General features: G+C 50.2%; 1 protein-coding gene across 1 annotated transcript in view; it reads right to left on the reverse strand.

Moving 5' to 3' along the window:
• Positions 1-3,579, reverse strand: part of ATP5J2 (ATP synthase, H+ transporting, mitochondrial Fo complex subunit F2) — an 8,120-nt gene extending 4,541 nt beyond the window's left edge. Inside the window, exons 1-2 of the mRNA XM_015418954.1 lie at positions 3,529-3,579; positions 1,833-1,940 (exon numbers count right to left, since the gene is read on the reverse strand). Of these exons, the coding sequence (XP_015274440.1) occupies positions 1,833-1,940; positions 3,529-3,544 (124 nt within the window). The 5' untranslated portion in view covers positions 3,545-3,579. The remainder of the gene's footprint in view (positions 1-1,832; positions 1,941-3,528) is intronic.
• Positions 3,580-14,152: the final 10,573 nt, after the last annotated feature.

The following is a 14,152-nucleotide window of genomic DNA, read 5'->3' on the forward strand; positions in this document are numbered from 1 at the left end:
AGAGCTCTCTCAGTCCCACCTACCTCACAGGGTGTCTGTTGTGGGGAGGGGAAGGGGAAGGAGTTTGTAAGCTGCTCTCAGACTCCTTTGGGTAGTGAAGGGCCATGGGGTATAAATCCAATCTCTTCTCTCAGCTCTGGTATTCTTTGGAGGTCTCCCATCCAAATACTCGCCACGGTCGGCCCTGCTTAGCTTCCGAGATCTGACTAGATTGGGCTTGCCTGGGCTATCCAAGTCAGGGCAAAGTTGACTAATTTTCAAGTCATTCCCACCTCTCAAAACCAATGCTCTCTCTAAGCTGTGGAGCCTTGTGAGCAAAAATCCGACTTTGTGAACTACTGGCATTAAAGCTGTGAAGCGAGTTATTTGGCTACTGCATGCACGAGTTTGCTCTGGAGCCCCATCCTTCCCGAGCGGAGACGAAAATGTGTGAGCCGGAGGCTAAAAAACTGTGTGTTAGCTCACACTAACTCAGCTTAGAGGGAACACTGCTCAGAACCCTAACCTCAAAACACTATAGTGATGGCAGCTTCCGTGTGTGTGTAAAGTGCTGTCCAGTCACAGCTGACCTATAAGGCAACAGACAGAATAAGGAGCAAAAGGTGGGTGTGGCTGGATGACCATACTTCTGGTAACATGGGGGTGTGGCCTAATGTGCTAATGAGCTGTGCTGTCAGGGGTGTGGCCTAATAGGCTAATGAGTTCCTGCTGTTGGGTGTGGCCTATTATGCTAATGAGCTCCTGCTGGGCTTTTTCTACAAAAAGAGCTCTGGCCCAGGCCATCCAGGTGAAGGCGACTTTGACTTGCAAAAGCTTATACTCTGGAAACTTTTGTGGGGCTTTAAGATGCTACCGGACTCTCATGTTGTTCTCCCAATAATCAGAAACAGAACTTGTTCAGGGCTGCAATCCTACATGCCTGCTTATTGGCAAGTGCCAACACAGGAGCGGGATGTGCGATTTAAAGACAAAGCGTGGGCCTCAATCCTATACCAGAGAGCCAGTCTGGTGTAGTGGTTAAGTGCGCGGACTCTAATCTGGGAGAACCGGGTTTGATTCCCCACTCCTCCACTTGCAGCTGCTGGATGACCTTGGGCAAGCCGCAGAGGTCATTTTGGGGGGGATTGCGGGGGATCGCAGTTCCCCCGGGTGAGGGGCACACGACGAAGCCACACCCCCTGCTTCCGGCGGCTGCTTCCGGCAGCCCCGCTTCCGGCTCTCATTCAGCCAGGAGGAGGCAGGAGAAGAGGGAGGGTAAGTTGCTTCCTCCCCACCTCTCCCCACCCCTGCCTGCCTGGGGCCAGGGAGGGCCTTGGCGGGGCTTCTTCGCACTCCCGCCGGCCTTGCAGGTCCACCGCCGGGCCTTATGATGTCAGGGGGTGTGGCATATGCTAATGAGTTCCCCTAGCTCTTTTTCTACGAAACGACCCCTGGCAAGCCGTAGTTTTGATAAGAGCTGTTCTTGAAAAAGAGCAGTTTCTGCCAGAGCTCTCTCAGCCCCACCGACCTCACAGGGTGTCTGTTGTGGGGAGGTGGAGGGAAAGGAGGCTGTTAGCCACTCTGAGACTCCTTTGGGTAGTGAAGAGCGGGGTATAAATCCAATCTCTTCTTCTTCTTCTATACAACTTTACTCAGAAATCCAATGAGCAGCTCAGGTAAGCAGGCACAGGATCGCAGTGTAGCCTCAAACAAAGCCCCCAAACACAAGAAGATATCTAATAAATAAAACTGGAGCTGGTAGTCTGTGCCTTGAGCTGCTCTTAGATGCAGCACTACCACTAGGGATCCATACCGCCCCCCTCCCCCCAAGCACACTTCTCCGCAGCACTCACCTCGTCGGTAACCATTAACAAACCCCATAGGGCTGTAATTCCGTGATGCCAACCACCCCGGGAGCTGACCCAGTTTGATGTCCAGCAGCTTCAAGTCTTTAACAGGAACTAGAAGAGAAGAATACAAGCAACGGTGGGAGGGCTTCTAATGTCCTGGCCCCACTGGTGGACCTCCTGATGGACCCTGGTATTTCTGGCCACTGTGTGACACAGAGTGTTGGACTGGATGGGCCTTTGGCCTGATCCAACATCGGCTTCTCTTATGTTCTTAATATGGAGCAGAGGTCCATCAGTGGCTATTAGCCACAAGGTACAGATAGGGACTCTCAGTCTGGGGCAAGTGATGCTCTGTCTTCTTGGTGCTTGGGGGGGCAACAGTGGGAGGGCTTCTAGTGTCCTGGCCCCACTGGTGGACCTCCTGATGGCACCTGGCATTTCTGGCCACTGTGTGACACAGAATGTTGGACTGGATGGGCCTTTGGCCTGATCCGACATGGGCGTCTCTTATGTTCTTAAGCAGGGAGAGCAGGCAGACCGTGAGAGGGAAGGCAGGCAGGGCTGCACCAGCGCTTAGTCCCTGTGGCCCTTTCTTGCACACCCAGGGAAGTGCTGATTGCCACACTGGGTTCAGGAAGCAACTTTTCTCCAGTTTGGCCGGGGACCCTGGAGACTTTTTGCCATCTTCTGGGCACGGAGCAGGGGTCACTGGGTGCGTGCGTGTGTGTGGGGGGGAGGTATTTGTGAATGTCCTGCATTGTGCAGGGGGGTTGGACTAGATGACCCTGGAGGACCAACTTGTTGGATTTCTTCTAACCATACCGGGCCCCAAGGATGCTAGACTGGTCGTCACGAGGGCTAGGGCTTTCTCGGTGGCGGCCCCTAACTGGTGGAACGAGCTCCCAGAGGAGATCCGGGCCCTGCGGGATCTGGTGCAGTGCCGCAGGGCCTGCAAGACGGAGCTCTTCCACCAGGCTTTCGATTAGGGGCCGCCGCCGTCCCCCCCCCCGCTATATACCATCAATGTGGGGGGGGCGAGGGCCCTAGGAGGCTAAGAGGAACATCTGAGGAACATCTGTTTGGCACCTCTTACACTATGCCTACCAGGGGATGTTTGGTGTGTGGTTTGTCCTCTCTGATATCTTGATATGGACGCTGTGTAGTTTGAGCACTTTACTAGTTGACTGGGTTTTAAATCTGTACAGTATGTTTTTAAATATACTAAAGTATTGCTGTTTTTATGCGCAAGTTTTTGCCATGTAAGCCGCCCTGAGCCCTACGGGGGGGGAGGGCGGGGTATAAATTTAACGAATAAATAAATAAATAAATAAACTCTACGCTCCTAGGATGGGCGGGTAGGCAGGTGCATCATTTTAAAGGCGTGCATCAACACGAGGAAAGGGGCGGCGGCGGCGGCATTGCGGTGCCTGCTGGATTTTCGGCCTCGCCAAGAATCTCTGGCTCCGTTCGAAATGCAAGGGACGAGGACGGCAGATCCACGCATGCGCACAAGGCGCGCGCGCAGGGGGGGCGGTTTGCACAAAACGGGCCTCGTCATTCGGAGCCACCCACCCACCCACCGGGCTCCTCCAGGGGCCAAGCCCGAGGACTTGGGGTCAAGAGAGGATTCCCCTCGCCGGACCGGGTCGCCACGGAGCCGGGTCACCTTGAAGCCTCCCTTCCGCCGACAGCCCCTTACCGGGTCGGTCCGCCATCTTGCCGCTGGCCGGGGAGCCGTCGCCTTGGCTCGCAAGGGTCTCTGGGAGAAAGACTAGAGGCTCACGGGAAGGAGGGCGGCTTCTTTTGAGCGCCATGATGGGCAGGTCTGCGGGGCTGATTGGCGCGGGCGCGTTTCAAGGCTGCGGGACACGGTTTTGGTCCCCGCAGAAGCTTTTGGGGGCTGGACCCCATCTCTCCGGGTGCAGTGCAGACGTTTCAGGCGTGCTTGCGTGGAGGGTTAGGGCTAGGGGGTGCCCACTCCGGATTAGGAATTAAGGTTGCCAGCCTCCAGGCGGGGCCGGGAGATCCCCCCCCCCCCTTTGACAACTGATCTCCAGCTTGACAGAGATCAGCTCCCCTGGAGAAAGTGGCTGCTTTGGAGGGTGGGGTCTATAAGTTACTTCGTTCAAAGATTTATTGAGGAATGTATCATTCTTTAAAGCTCACTTTTTTATGTAATTAGTGTGTTGGTTTGAATGTATAACTGTTCTTATGACCTTTATGTATATTTTTATTGTTATATTTGTTTTAATCCTACCAATAAAATGTTAATGAGAAAAAGACACGTTATCCAGGGCTCTTTTTGTAGAAAAAGCCCAGCAGGAACTCATTAGCATAATGAGCCACACCCAGCAGCAGGAACTCATTAGCATATTAGGCCACACCCCCTGGCACCACCGCTCATTACCATGTTAGGACGCACCCCCATATTTGTTTTAATCCTACCAATAAAATGTTAATGAGAAAAAGACACGTTAACCAGGGCTCTTTTTGTAGAAAAAGCCCAGCAGGAACTCATTAGCATAATAAGCCACACCCAGCAGCAGGAACTCATTAGCATATTAGGCCACACCCCCTGGCACCACCGCTCATTACCATGTTAGGACGCACCCCCATGTTACCAGAAGTGTGGTCATCCAGCCACACCCACCTTTTGCTTCTTATTCTGTTCACCTTGTTTGTGGTCCAAACCCAGGGCCTTTTTTTTTGTAGCAGGAACTCCTTTGCATGTTAGGCCACACACCCCTAATGTAGCCAATCCTAATGAATTTCTGCTGTTGGGTGTGGCCTATTATGCTAATGAGTTCCTGCTGGGCGTGGCCAACTCGGGAGCCAGCCGGAACTCCGTTCCTGTGCGTTCCTGCCCAAAAATAGCCCTACAAAAGACACATTATGCAGCTAACATTCATGGACGGAGTACTCCTGTCATTCCCAAGGCTGCATGGTATTGACCTGGTTCTCTCTCTTGCAGCACCGGCATAAAGCATCCGTACAAGAAGGCTGTCCCCCTTTTTGGAAGACTTCATGCAAGGAGAAGTGGGCTTATGATTCTAGAAATTCCCGTTGGGACTTGACTTTTAAAACACTGATGCAAAATTGTCTGGTAGTTAGGAGTCTGTATGTGTTGAATGTTATTGCTGATTGAATGTAATGAATATTTATACCTGACTAGGATGAAATAATGATACACTATGCACTTTACTCAGTGGGAAGGTCACAGTGTTCTGTGCGCCTCGGTGTTTAGTCATGCCGGCCACATGACCACGGAAACGTCTTCGGACACCGCTGGCTCTTCGTCTTTGAAACGGAGATGAGCACCGCAACCCTAGAGTCGGATTCGACTGGCTTTCGAGCAAGGGAACCTTTAACTTTTTTATGCACTTTACTAAATGATGACCATAAATAGAACACATTAGTTTGCTAAAATGTTTTTGCAGTGTGTATTTATTTGTTACTAGACCCAACTGGAGGTTGGCAACTCCAGATTTTGACATTCCTGGAGTTTTAGGGGTGGTGCCTGTGGAGCAAGGAGCTTGTTATTTATTGAGTTTGAATCATCCCTGGTTGAATCACCCTAGAGACTGACTGAGCTTGGAGCACAAGAACAATAGCCGAGCAGGACTCTGGAATAAACCAATCAAGTAGTAATATTTTGTAAATAGCCTATCACGGGGTGCGGGTGTGGTGTTTTGCATGCATATAAGCAGGGCTCCGGCCCTGCTAGAGTTGTCTTAGAGTTAAGCTGAAATCACTAATAAACTATGAGCTGATCACTATACGTGTCTGAACCCAGTATATTTCAGAGCTTGGGGTGGGATTGCATCTGGGATCCACCATCTGAAGATGACATTTGCTCCAGGGGGAACTGATCTCTGCAGTCTGTAATCCTGGGCATCTCCAGATCCCGCCTGGAGGTTGGTAACTTTAGCTCCTCCCTTGTAAAATGTCTCCATAGTGAACAGCAGTTAACTGCAAGCAAGCTGCGGCTTATTTTGCAATACAGTATCCAACTTTACGGTGCAGATGAAGAAGTGAGCTCTTCTTGATCCTGAAACAGGATGCTGTAATTCCCTGCAGGAAAATCCAGTTGCAAATGACTGCTGCTGTGCCATAAAACTGGAGACCTGCTTTAGACTGGTCAACTCACTCTCAGCCTCACCTCCCTCACAGGGTTGTTGTGAGAGTGGGATGGTGGAGGAGGAGTACCTGCCCTGAGCCCCTTGTAGGAAGTGTGGAGAAAATTTGACAAATAAATAATCATAAATCCCTTTCTCCCTCTCCCACCTCATTTCCTCTATTTTTCTCTTGCTTTCGTCCTTGTATATTTTCTTGCATGCATTGCCTTTATATGTCTATATACTGCTTTTCTCTGCAGTTGGGACTCAAAGGGGGGGCTTAGAGCGCCGTTCCCCTCGCCTCCATTCTCTCACAACAACCCTGTGAGGTAGGCCGGTCTGAGAGTTTGCAAGGGGCCCAAGGTTCGATCGTAGAAGTGGGAATTCAAACCCGGGTCTCCCAGTCCGGTATTGTATCCACTACACCACTGAAAACAAACCTTCAGGATTGTAGAGAGTTCAGAATATTGAATCATGTCTCTTAGCATCCAACCGGGAAATATATATCTAAATCAGTCAAAGGAATATTGACATCTATAAATCGATGATCATGTCAGAACTCGGAAACTCAGCAGGGTCAATACTTGGAAGGGAGACCTCCAAGGAAGGCTCTGCAGAGGAAGGCAAGGGCAGACCACCTCTGCTTCTCACTTGGCTTGAAAGCCCCTTGCTGGGGTCACCATAAATCTTGGAAGGGAGACCACCAAGGAAGGTTCTGCGGAGGAAGGCAACAGCCAACCAACTTTGCTTCTCAGTTGCCTCAAAAGCCCGTTGTTGGGGTTGTCCTCTATCTATCTATCTATCTATCTATCTATCTATCTATCTATCTATCTATCTATCTATCTATCATCTATCTATCTAAAAGAAAGTCCCCTCACCATAAAATCAACGCCCAGGCCAAACCGCTGGATCTAGAAACACGAAATTCAGGGAGAGTGCTCCTACCATGGCGTAGATGCTCACTAAGAAGGGATTTTCAGAAATTCGACCCCTAAGTGGGTCAAAAGGGGTAAAATGCAGGGCTTTTTTTTGTAGAAAAAGCCCAGCAGGAACTCATGAGCATGATAGGCCACACCGAACAGCAGGAACTCATTAGCCTATTAGGCCACACCCCTGACAGCACAGCACATTAACACATTAGGCCACACCCCCATGTTACCAGAAGTGTGGTCATCCAGCCACACCCACCTTTTGCTTCTTATTCTGTTTACCTTGTTTGTTGTCCAAACCCAGGGCCTTTTTTTGTAGCAGGGACTCCTTTGCATGTTAGGCCACACACCCCTAATGTAGCCAATCCGAATGAGTTCCTGCTGTTGGGTGTGGCCTGTTATGCTAATGAGTTCCTGCTGGGCGTGGCCAACTTGGGAGCCAGCCGGAACGCCGTTCCTGTGGGTTCCTGCCCCAAAATGTGCATTCCTGGTAAAATGTGCTCCCCCCATTGATTCCTATGCGGCTGCCAGGCTGCTGCCTCCTTGCACCCCCCCCATTCTCTGATTGATCAGCTGCAGGGCTCAGAGCCTGTTCGATAAAATTAACCTTTCTGTTTGAACTTTACTTTGTGCCAAGTGTCATTTCCAAAAGGGCTTTATAAGAGGGCTCCTGCTGAGTTACAATAAATCTCTGGCCTGGGCAAAAGCCAAACAACGTCTCCATCACATGGTGGGACACGCAGAAAGTTGTAATTCTATCATTCAGATACGCTACTAAGGGGGGGCAGTGTTTTGGTGGGGAAATCTGCCTCACAGAGAAGAAGAAGCAAGAGTCCATCATACCTGCAACCTAGGAACGGGGAAGGAAAGAGTTACAAGATATGGCTTTGGAAGTCTTTGCGGTCCCATTTGACTGTCCGTGCTTGAGATTCAAAGCAGCGTAAAGTGGCCCTTCTCCCCGAGGCCAACAAACGCCCACGCTGTAGCCTGAGAAATGGCAAAACGATGTCTTGACAGTTACACTTCCTTACTGGCCGCCCAAGCAAGATCTCCTGGGAACTTCAGATGGAAAAGGTGAAACAGAAGAGCTCCGTCACAGTCTCCAGGCATGGGCGGGTGGGAGAGGCTGGTATTTTGTGGCCTGACCTTTTGGCTTCTCGTTGTCCTTTGTCTTCAGTCCACCGGGTGGTGAGGAGGGGGGATTTTTAAATGCCAAAGCGAGATGGCACCCCCCCACTTTTCCATAGGGTAATCATATGCCCTGAGCTAGAAAGCCCATCCTAGCCCAATCTTGTCACTTCTTGGAAGCTAAGTAAGGTCGGTCCGGGTTAGTATTTGAATGGGAGACCACCAACGAAGTCCAGGGTCATTACGCAGAGGCAGGCAATGGCAAAACCACCTCTGAATGTCTCTTGCCTTCTACAGGGTCACCAGTCAGCTGCAACTTGAGGGCAAACAATACATACATAGAGTCAATTTTGCTTTATTTTCTACTTCCCCTGACGAAGCGAATTGTGAAACGCATAGGGATCCACAAGAACGAAATAAAAAAATTTCACCTCGCGCCTGTGCTTCTGTCTTCTCTGCCTACTGGTGTGGCCATTCTCGTCTCCTTTGCTTTCAAGGTGGCTCAAGTGGTGAAGACGCTGAACTGCAGGCTGTGGAAGGTCAGTAGTTCAGCAGTTCGAGACCCGGGTGTGCCGCATGACGGAATGAGCTCCCGTCTCTGGTTCCAGCTCCTGCCAACCTAGCAGTTCGAAAGCAAGACATTGCTAGGAGATAAATAGGTACCACTTCGGTGGGAAGGGAACAGCGTTCCGTGCGCCTTGGTGTTGAGTCATGCCAGCCACATGACCACGGAAACGTCTTCGGACAGCGCTGGCTCTTTGGCTTTGAAACAGAGGTGAGCACCGCAACCCTAGAGTCGGATTCGACTGGCTTTCGAGCAAGGGAACCTTTACCTTTACCTGTGCTTCTGTCTTCTCTGCCTACTGGTGTGGCCATTCTCGCCTCCTTTGCTTTTAAGTTAGTTTCCCAAATGGACTGCACGCCTCTTCCACTTGGCCTGGAACTCTGCTTCTGTCTTAGCCAGATATCAAGCAGGATTACCGTAGAGGTTCGGGACGCTTCACCTTTTCCTTTGCATTCGTTTCCCCCATTCTTAGGAACAGCCAAAGGTTGGCGCATCCTCCAAAACTCTTTCCTCTTATTATTCATGGGAGAGTCGCCACGTAGACAGGCTCATAATTCACTTCACAACCACAGCGTAGCTGAAATCGAAACCCACCATGTGGGAAAGAACGAGGGATGCATGGACCAGCACAAGGAAGAACGACCTCTGTGTGAGATAATTTACCGCTGAATATCAAAAGAAAAACCAGCCTTGAGACCTTCTTTTGAGAGTCTCATTAGAGTCCTCCTGTTGTCAGATGGAGGGCTCTCAAAAGGCAAACCAGCATGCCCTTAATGTGTATCCACAATGCGAGCTGTAAGTCTGCCTATTTGCTGTGACTGACGCCATCAAGAGGCCTACTGATCAACAGTGCCACCATCTTGGGTCTTGACCAGAATGTTGGCCGTCCAGGGGAATCTGGGGTTGGTGGAGCCGAGTGACCAACTGGTGAATGAAGGATCCTTTGGTTCAAAGCCCATTTGAGCCATGAAATCACTACTGGAGGGGTTCATTGGTGTGGTTAGTCCAATTACCACTAGTCAACAGAGTGCTTAAATAAAGGTACAAACGCAGCGGCGCTACTTTGCCAGATCACCCGGCTTACAGAGCCACGTTGCAAGTTTAACAGAGAAATACTCCTCTCCAGGGCATTTTTTGTAGAAAAAGCCCAGCAGGAACCCATTAGCATAATAGGCCACACCCAACAGCAGAAACACATTAGCATATTAGGCCACACCCTGACAGCACCGTTCATTAGCATATTAGGCTGCACCCCCATGTTACCAGAAATGTGGTCATCCAGCCACCCCCACCTTTTGATTCTTATTCTGTTTATCTTGTTTGTTGTCAAAACCCAGAGCTTTTTTTGTAGCAGGAACTCCTTTGCATGTTAGGCCACACAACCCTAATGTAGCCAATCCTAATGAGTTTCTGCTGTTGGGTGTGGCCTATTATGCTAATGAGTTCCTGCTGGGCGTGGCCAACTTGGGAGCCAGCCGGAACGCCGTTCCTGTGCGTTCCTGCCCAAAAATAGCCCTGCTCCTCTCTTTATTTGAGAAGTACACTTTGGATAGGAAAGAGTAGGGACAGGGTACAGTACTAACTTACTAGCTAAAGGATGGAAGCGGATGGCGAGAGGCCCATCTGCCTCATGGTGCCGAGAGAGGACAGTACGTCGTCCCTCTTGATGTGTGCGGGGAGAGAGTTCGTCTTCATCTGAGAGAGAACGGAAGGAAGGAAATTGTCCCTGAGAACACAATCTACCTTCCAAAGGGGACAGCTCCACCTACCTCCCAGGGTGTCTGTTGTGGGGAGGGGAAGGGAAAGGAGTTTGTAAGCCACTCTGAGACCCTTTGGGTAGTGAAGGACAGGGTATCAATCCAATCTCCTCCTCCTCCTCCTCCTCCTCTTTCTCTTGCCATCCCTCTTACGATCTGCCTAAGTTCACAGAATCAGCCCTCCTCCTCCTTCTCCTCCTCCTCCTCCTCCTCCTTCTTCTCCTTCTTCCAGGAAGAAAGGTCAGTGTGCCCATCTAGCTATCTAGTCTCTCCTGCCATGGTCTGGAGGCTGCGGCGGGGACATTGCACCTGGAACTTCCAACAACCACTTGGTGGACGTCTTCAGCAGGGCGTGCCTCCTCTAAGTCCCCCGTCTGCAACTTTGAGGCAGGGTCCTCGTAACAGTCACGACAAGATAATGTAATCTGAAGAGGTCTGACCTCTCTCAATCAGTGGTTTTTCTTCCTCACCAGGCCTGGGAGCTACCTGTCACCTACGGTGGTCCAGAGATATCCCGCTCTGTAGATAGGGCTGCCAATCTCCAGGTAGCCCCTGGAGATCTCCTGCTATTACACTTGCTTTCCAGGCGACCGGGATCAGTTCCCCTGGAGAAAGGGCTCCTTTCAAGGGTAGCTCTATGACATTGGACCCTGCTGAGGTCCCCTTTCCAGAGTCCATCCCCAAAATCTCCAGGTGTTTCCCAACCCAGAGCTGGCAACTCTATTTATAGAGCTGTGTCAAAGAGATGAGATTGTAAAGAACGTGGGACCCGGTTTTGTCCGCGGCCCCCCTCTCCCAGACTGTGGAATGCCCAGCTCTAAAAGCTCCATCAAGTTTCCTTCCTTTTTGGCCTCCTGGAAACCTGTGAAAACTATTTCATTCCGGAAGCTGTTTTGCTCTGTAGACTTTTTGGCTGGTTATAGAGCTTTCCAGGAGCTGCGGTGGCTCAAGTGGTGAAGACGCTGAACTGCAGGCTGTGGAAGGTCATTCGTTCAGCAGTTCGAGACCCGAGTGTGCCACATGACGGAGTGAGCTCCCGTCTCTGGTTCCAGCTCCTGCCAACCTAGCAGTTTGAAAGCAAGAAATTGCAAGTAGATAAATAGGGACCACTTCGGTGGGAAGGTAACAGCGTTCCGTGCACCTTGGTGTTTAGTCATGCCGGCCACATGACCACGGAGACGTCTTCGGACAGCGCTGGCTCTTCGGCTTTGAAACGGAGATGAGCACCGCAACCCTAGAGTCGGATTCGACTGGCTTTCGAGCAAGGGAACCTTTTATAGAGCTTTCCCCCCTCAGTCACTTTTATATTCCTGCTGGGGGCTGGTTTAGATATTTTAGATTTTTTTTTTAAAGCTGTTTTATAATGTTTTCGTGCTTGTGTTGCAGTCTGCCTTGTTACACCATTTGTGCGACAGGAACTCGGAGCGGGTGGGATGTGAATTTCCCAGACAAAGACACACACTGCCTTAGGACCAGTCCGACAGAGGAAGTGAGAGAAATCAATTTGCCACCTACAACTCCCGACTGAAAATGGCCTGGCATTAATCATGACGTACAGCCTCCGTCTGGGACGAGGAGGCTTCTCTTTCGTGGGCCTCCGAGAACTGTTCTTGCTTACAGGCAGCTGTCTGATCTTAAATGGATATCCACTATCCGTGACGAACTGTCTAGAGGTACGAGTCCAGGGAGTAGGTTTTGCAACAAACCCGGAGGCTGACATTGTCCCCATTCGACTCAAGGAAATGGTATTACAGGATCTAATATCATCAGTCACACTATCATTCACCTGCTCATCCTCCAGTGTGATACATGCCATCACTTGCCATCCAGGGCTTTTCGCTGTCTACATACGTCAGCCATGCCATCATTCTCCTGGTCGCCCGCCAGTATGACACATGCCATCTCTTGCCATCTGTGCCCTTTTGAGCTCAATGTACATCAGCCATATCATTGTTCCTCTGTTCATCGTCTAGTGTGGTACGTGCCATCACTTGCTGTCAGTGCCCTTTTGCTCTCCACATACGCCATCCATACCATTGTTGTTCTGCTTATCCTCCAATGCAATACATGCCATCACTTGCCGTCAGTGCCCTTTCACTGTCTAAACACCCATACCCATTGTTCCTCTTCTCTAATCACCCATTGTTCCTCTTCTCATCCTCCAACATGATATGTGCCATCACTTGCTGTCAGTGCCATTTTGCTCTCCACATACACCATCCATACCATTGTTGTTCTGCTCATCCTCCAATGCAATACATGCCATCCCCATTTCCGTCAGTGCCCTTTGGCTGTCCAAGCACCCATACCATTGTTCCTCTTCTCATCCTCCAACGTGATACATGCCAACACTTGCTGTCAGTGCCCTTTTGCTCTCCACATATATCATCCATACCATTGTTCTGCTCATCCTCCAATATAGTACATGCCATCAATTGCCGTCAGTGCCCTTTTGCTGTCTAATCACCCATACCATTGTTCCTCTTCTCATCCTCCAACATGATATGTGCCCTCGCTTGCTGTCAGTGCCCTTTTGCTCTCCACATACACCATCCATGCCATTGTTCCTCTTCTCATCATCCAACGTGATATGTGCCATCGCTTGCTGTCAGTGCCATTTTGCTCTCCACATATATCATCCATACCATTGTTGTTCTGCTCATCCTCCAATGTAGTACATGCCATCACTTGCCGTCAGTGCCCTTTGGCTGTCATCAGCCATACCACCAATCACCTGCTCATCTAGCGATGTGCAGATACCGCCTCAAGTCATTCTGTGGCTCATCTCAGCATCCACATACACAATCTTGGGAAAGAGGCTCCACTGTGAAATTGCTGTAGTAGAATTTATCAGCAATCTTGATTCTAATCAGTTGGGACTTGAATGGGACCCAGGATTAATTTTATTGCAGTCACTTGCATCTCGTGGCCTTTGGACCCCCATTTTATAATCCCTTTCTCATCACCCCCATGTGTGTTGTTAACACTTAAGCTGCCGTTGGGTTGTAGCTCACTGGTGGAGCATCTGCTTTGCACGCAGAAGGTCCCCGGTTCAATCCCCAGCATCTCCAGTTAAAAGGATCAGACAGTAAGTGATGTGAAAGACCTTTATCTTGAGAATCTGCTAGTAAGAGTAGACAGTACCAACTATGATAGAACAACAGTCAGTATAACTCAGTATAAGGCAGCTTCATATGTTTAAATAAATGGGGGGTTTGCCTCTAGGAAAAGAAGAAGAGATTGGATTTCTACCCCGCCCTTCGTTACCCGAAGAAGTCTCAGAGCAGCTCACAATCTCCTTTCCTTTCCTTTCCCTTCCCCTCCCCACAACAGACACCCTGTGAGGGAGGTGGGGCTGAGAGAGCTCTCTCAAGAACTACCCTTGAGAGAACAGCTCTGAAAGAACTTGCATACGGAGGAGTAGGGAATCAAACCCGGTTCTCCCAGATTAGAGTCTGCACTCTCTAGGTCCTGTTTGTTGGCCCCCAGGGCAACTGGTTGGGCCAGTGTTAGATGTTATGAACAATGACCTGGGTTACAGCTTGCGGAACAATACAATCATGACTTGTTCATATAGCAATTCTGTGCGTGAAGAAATCAGCAGGTTTTATTTTATGAATCTTCTGGTAGGATTTCCTTCCTTCCTTCCTTCCTTCCTTCCTTCCTTCCTTCCTTCCTTCCTTCCTTCCTGCCTGCCTGCCTGCCTCCCTGCCTGCCTTCCTGCCTTCCTTCCTTCCTTCCTTCCTTCCTTCCTTCCTTCCTTCCTTCCTTCCTTCCTGCCTGCCTGCCTGCCTGCCTGCCTGCCTTCCTGCCTTCCTGCCTTCCTTCC

Source organism: Gekko japonicus, unplaced genomic scaffold (genome assembly GCF_001447785.1).
Source record: "Gekko japonicus isolate JY-2015 unplaced genomic scaffold, Gekko_japonicus_V1.1 scaffold2681, whole genome shotgun sequence".
Taxonomy (NCBI): Eukaryota; Metazoa; Chordata; class Lepidosauria; order Squamata; family Gekkonidae; genus Gekko; species Gekko japonicus.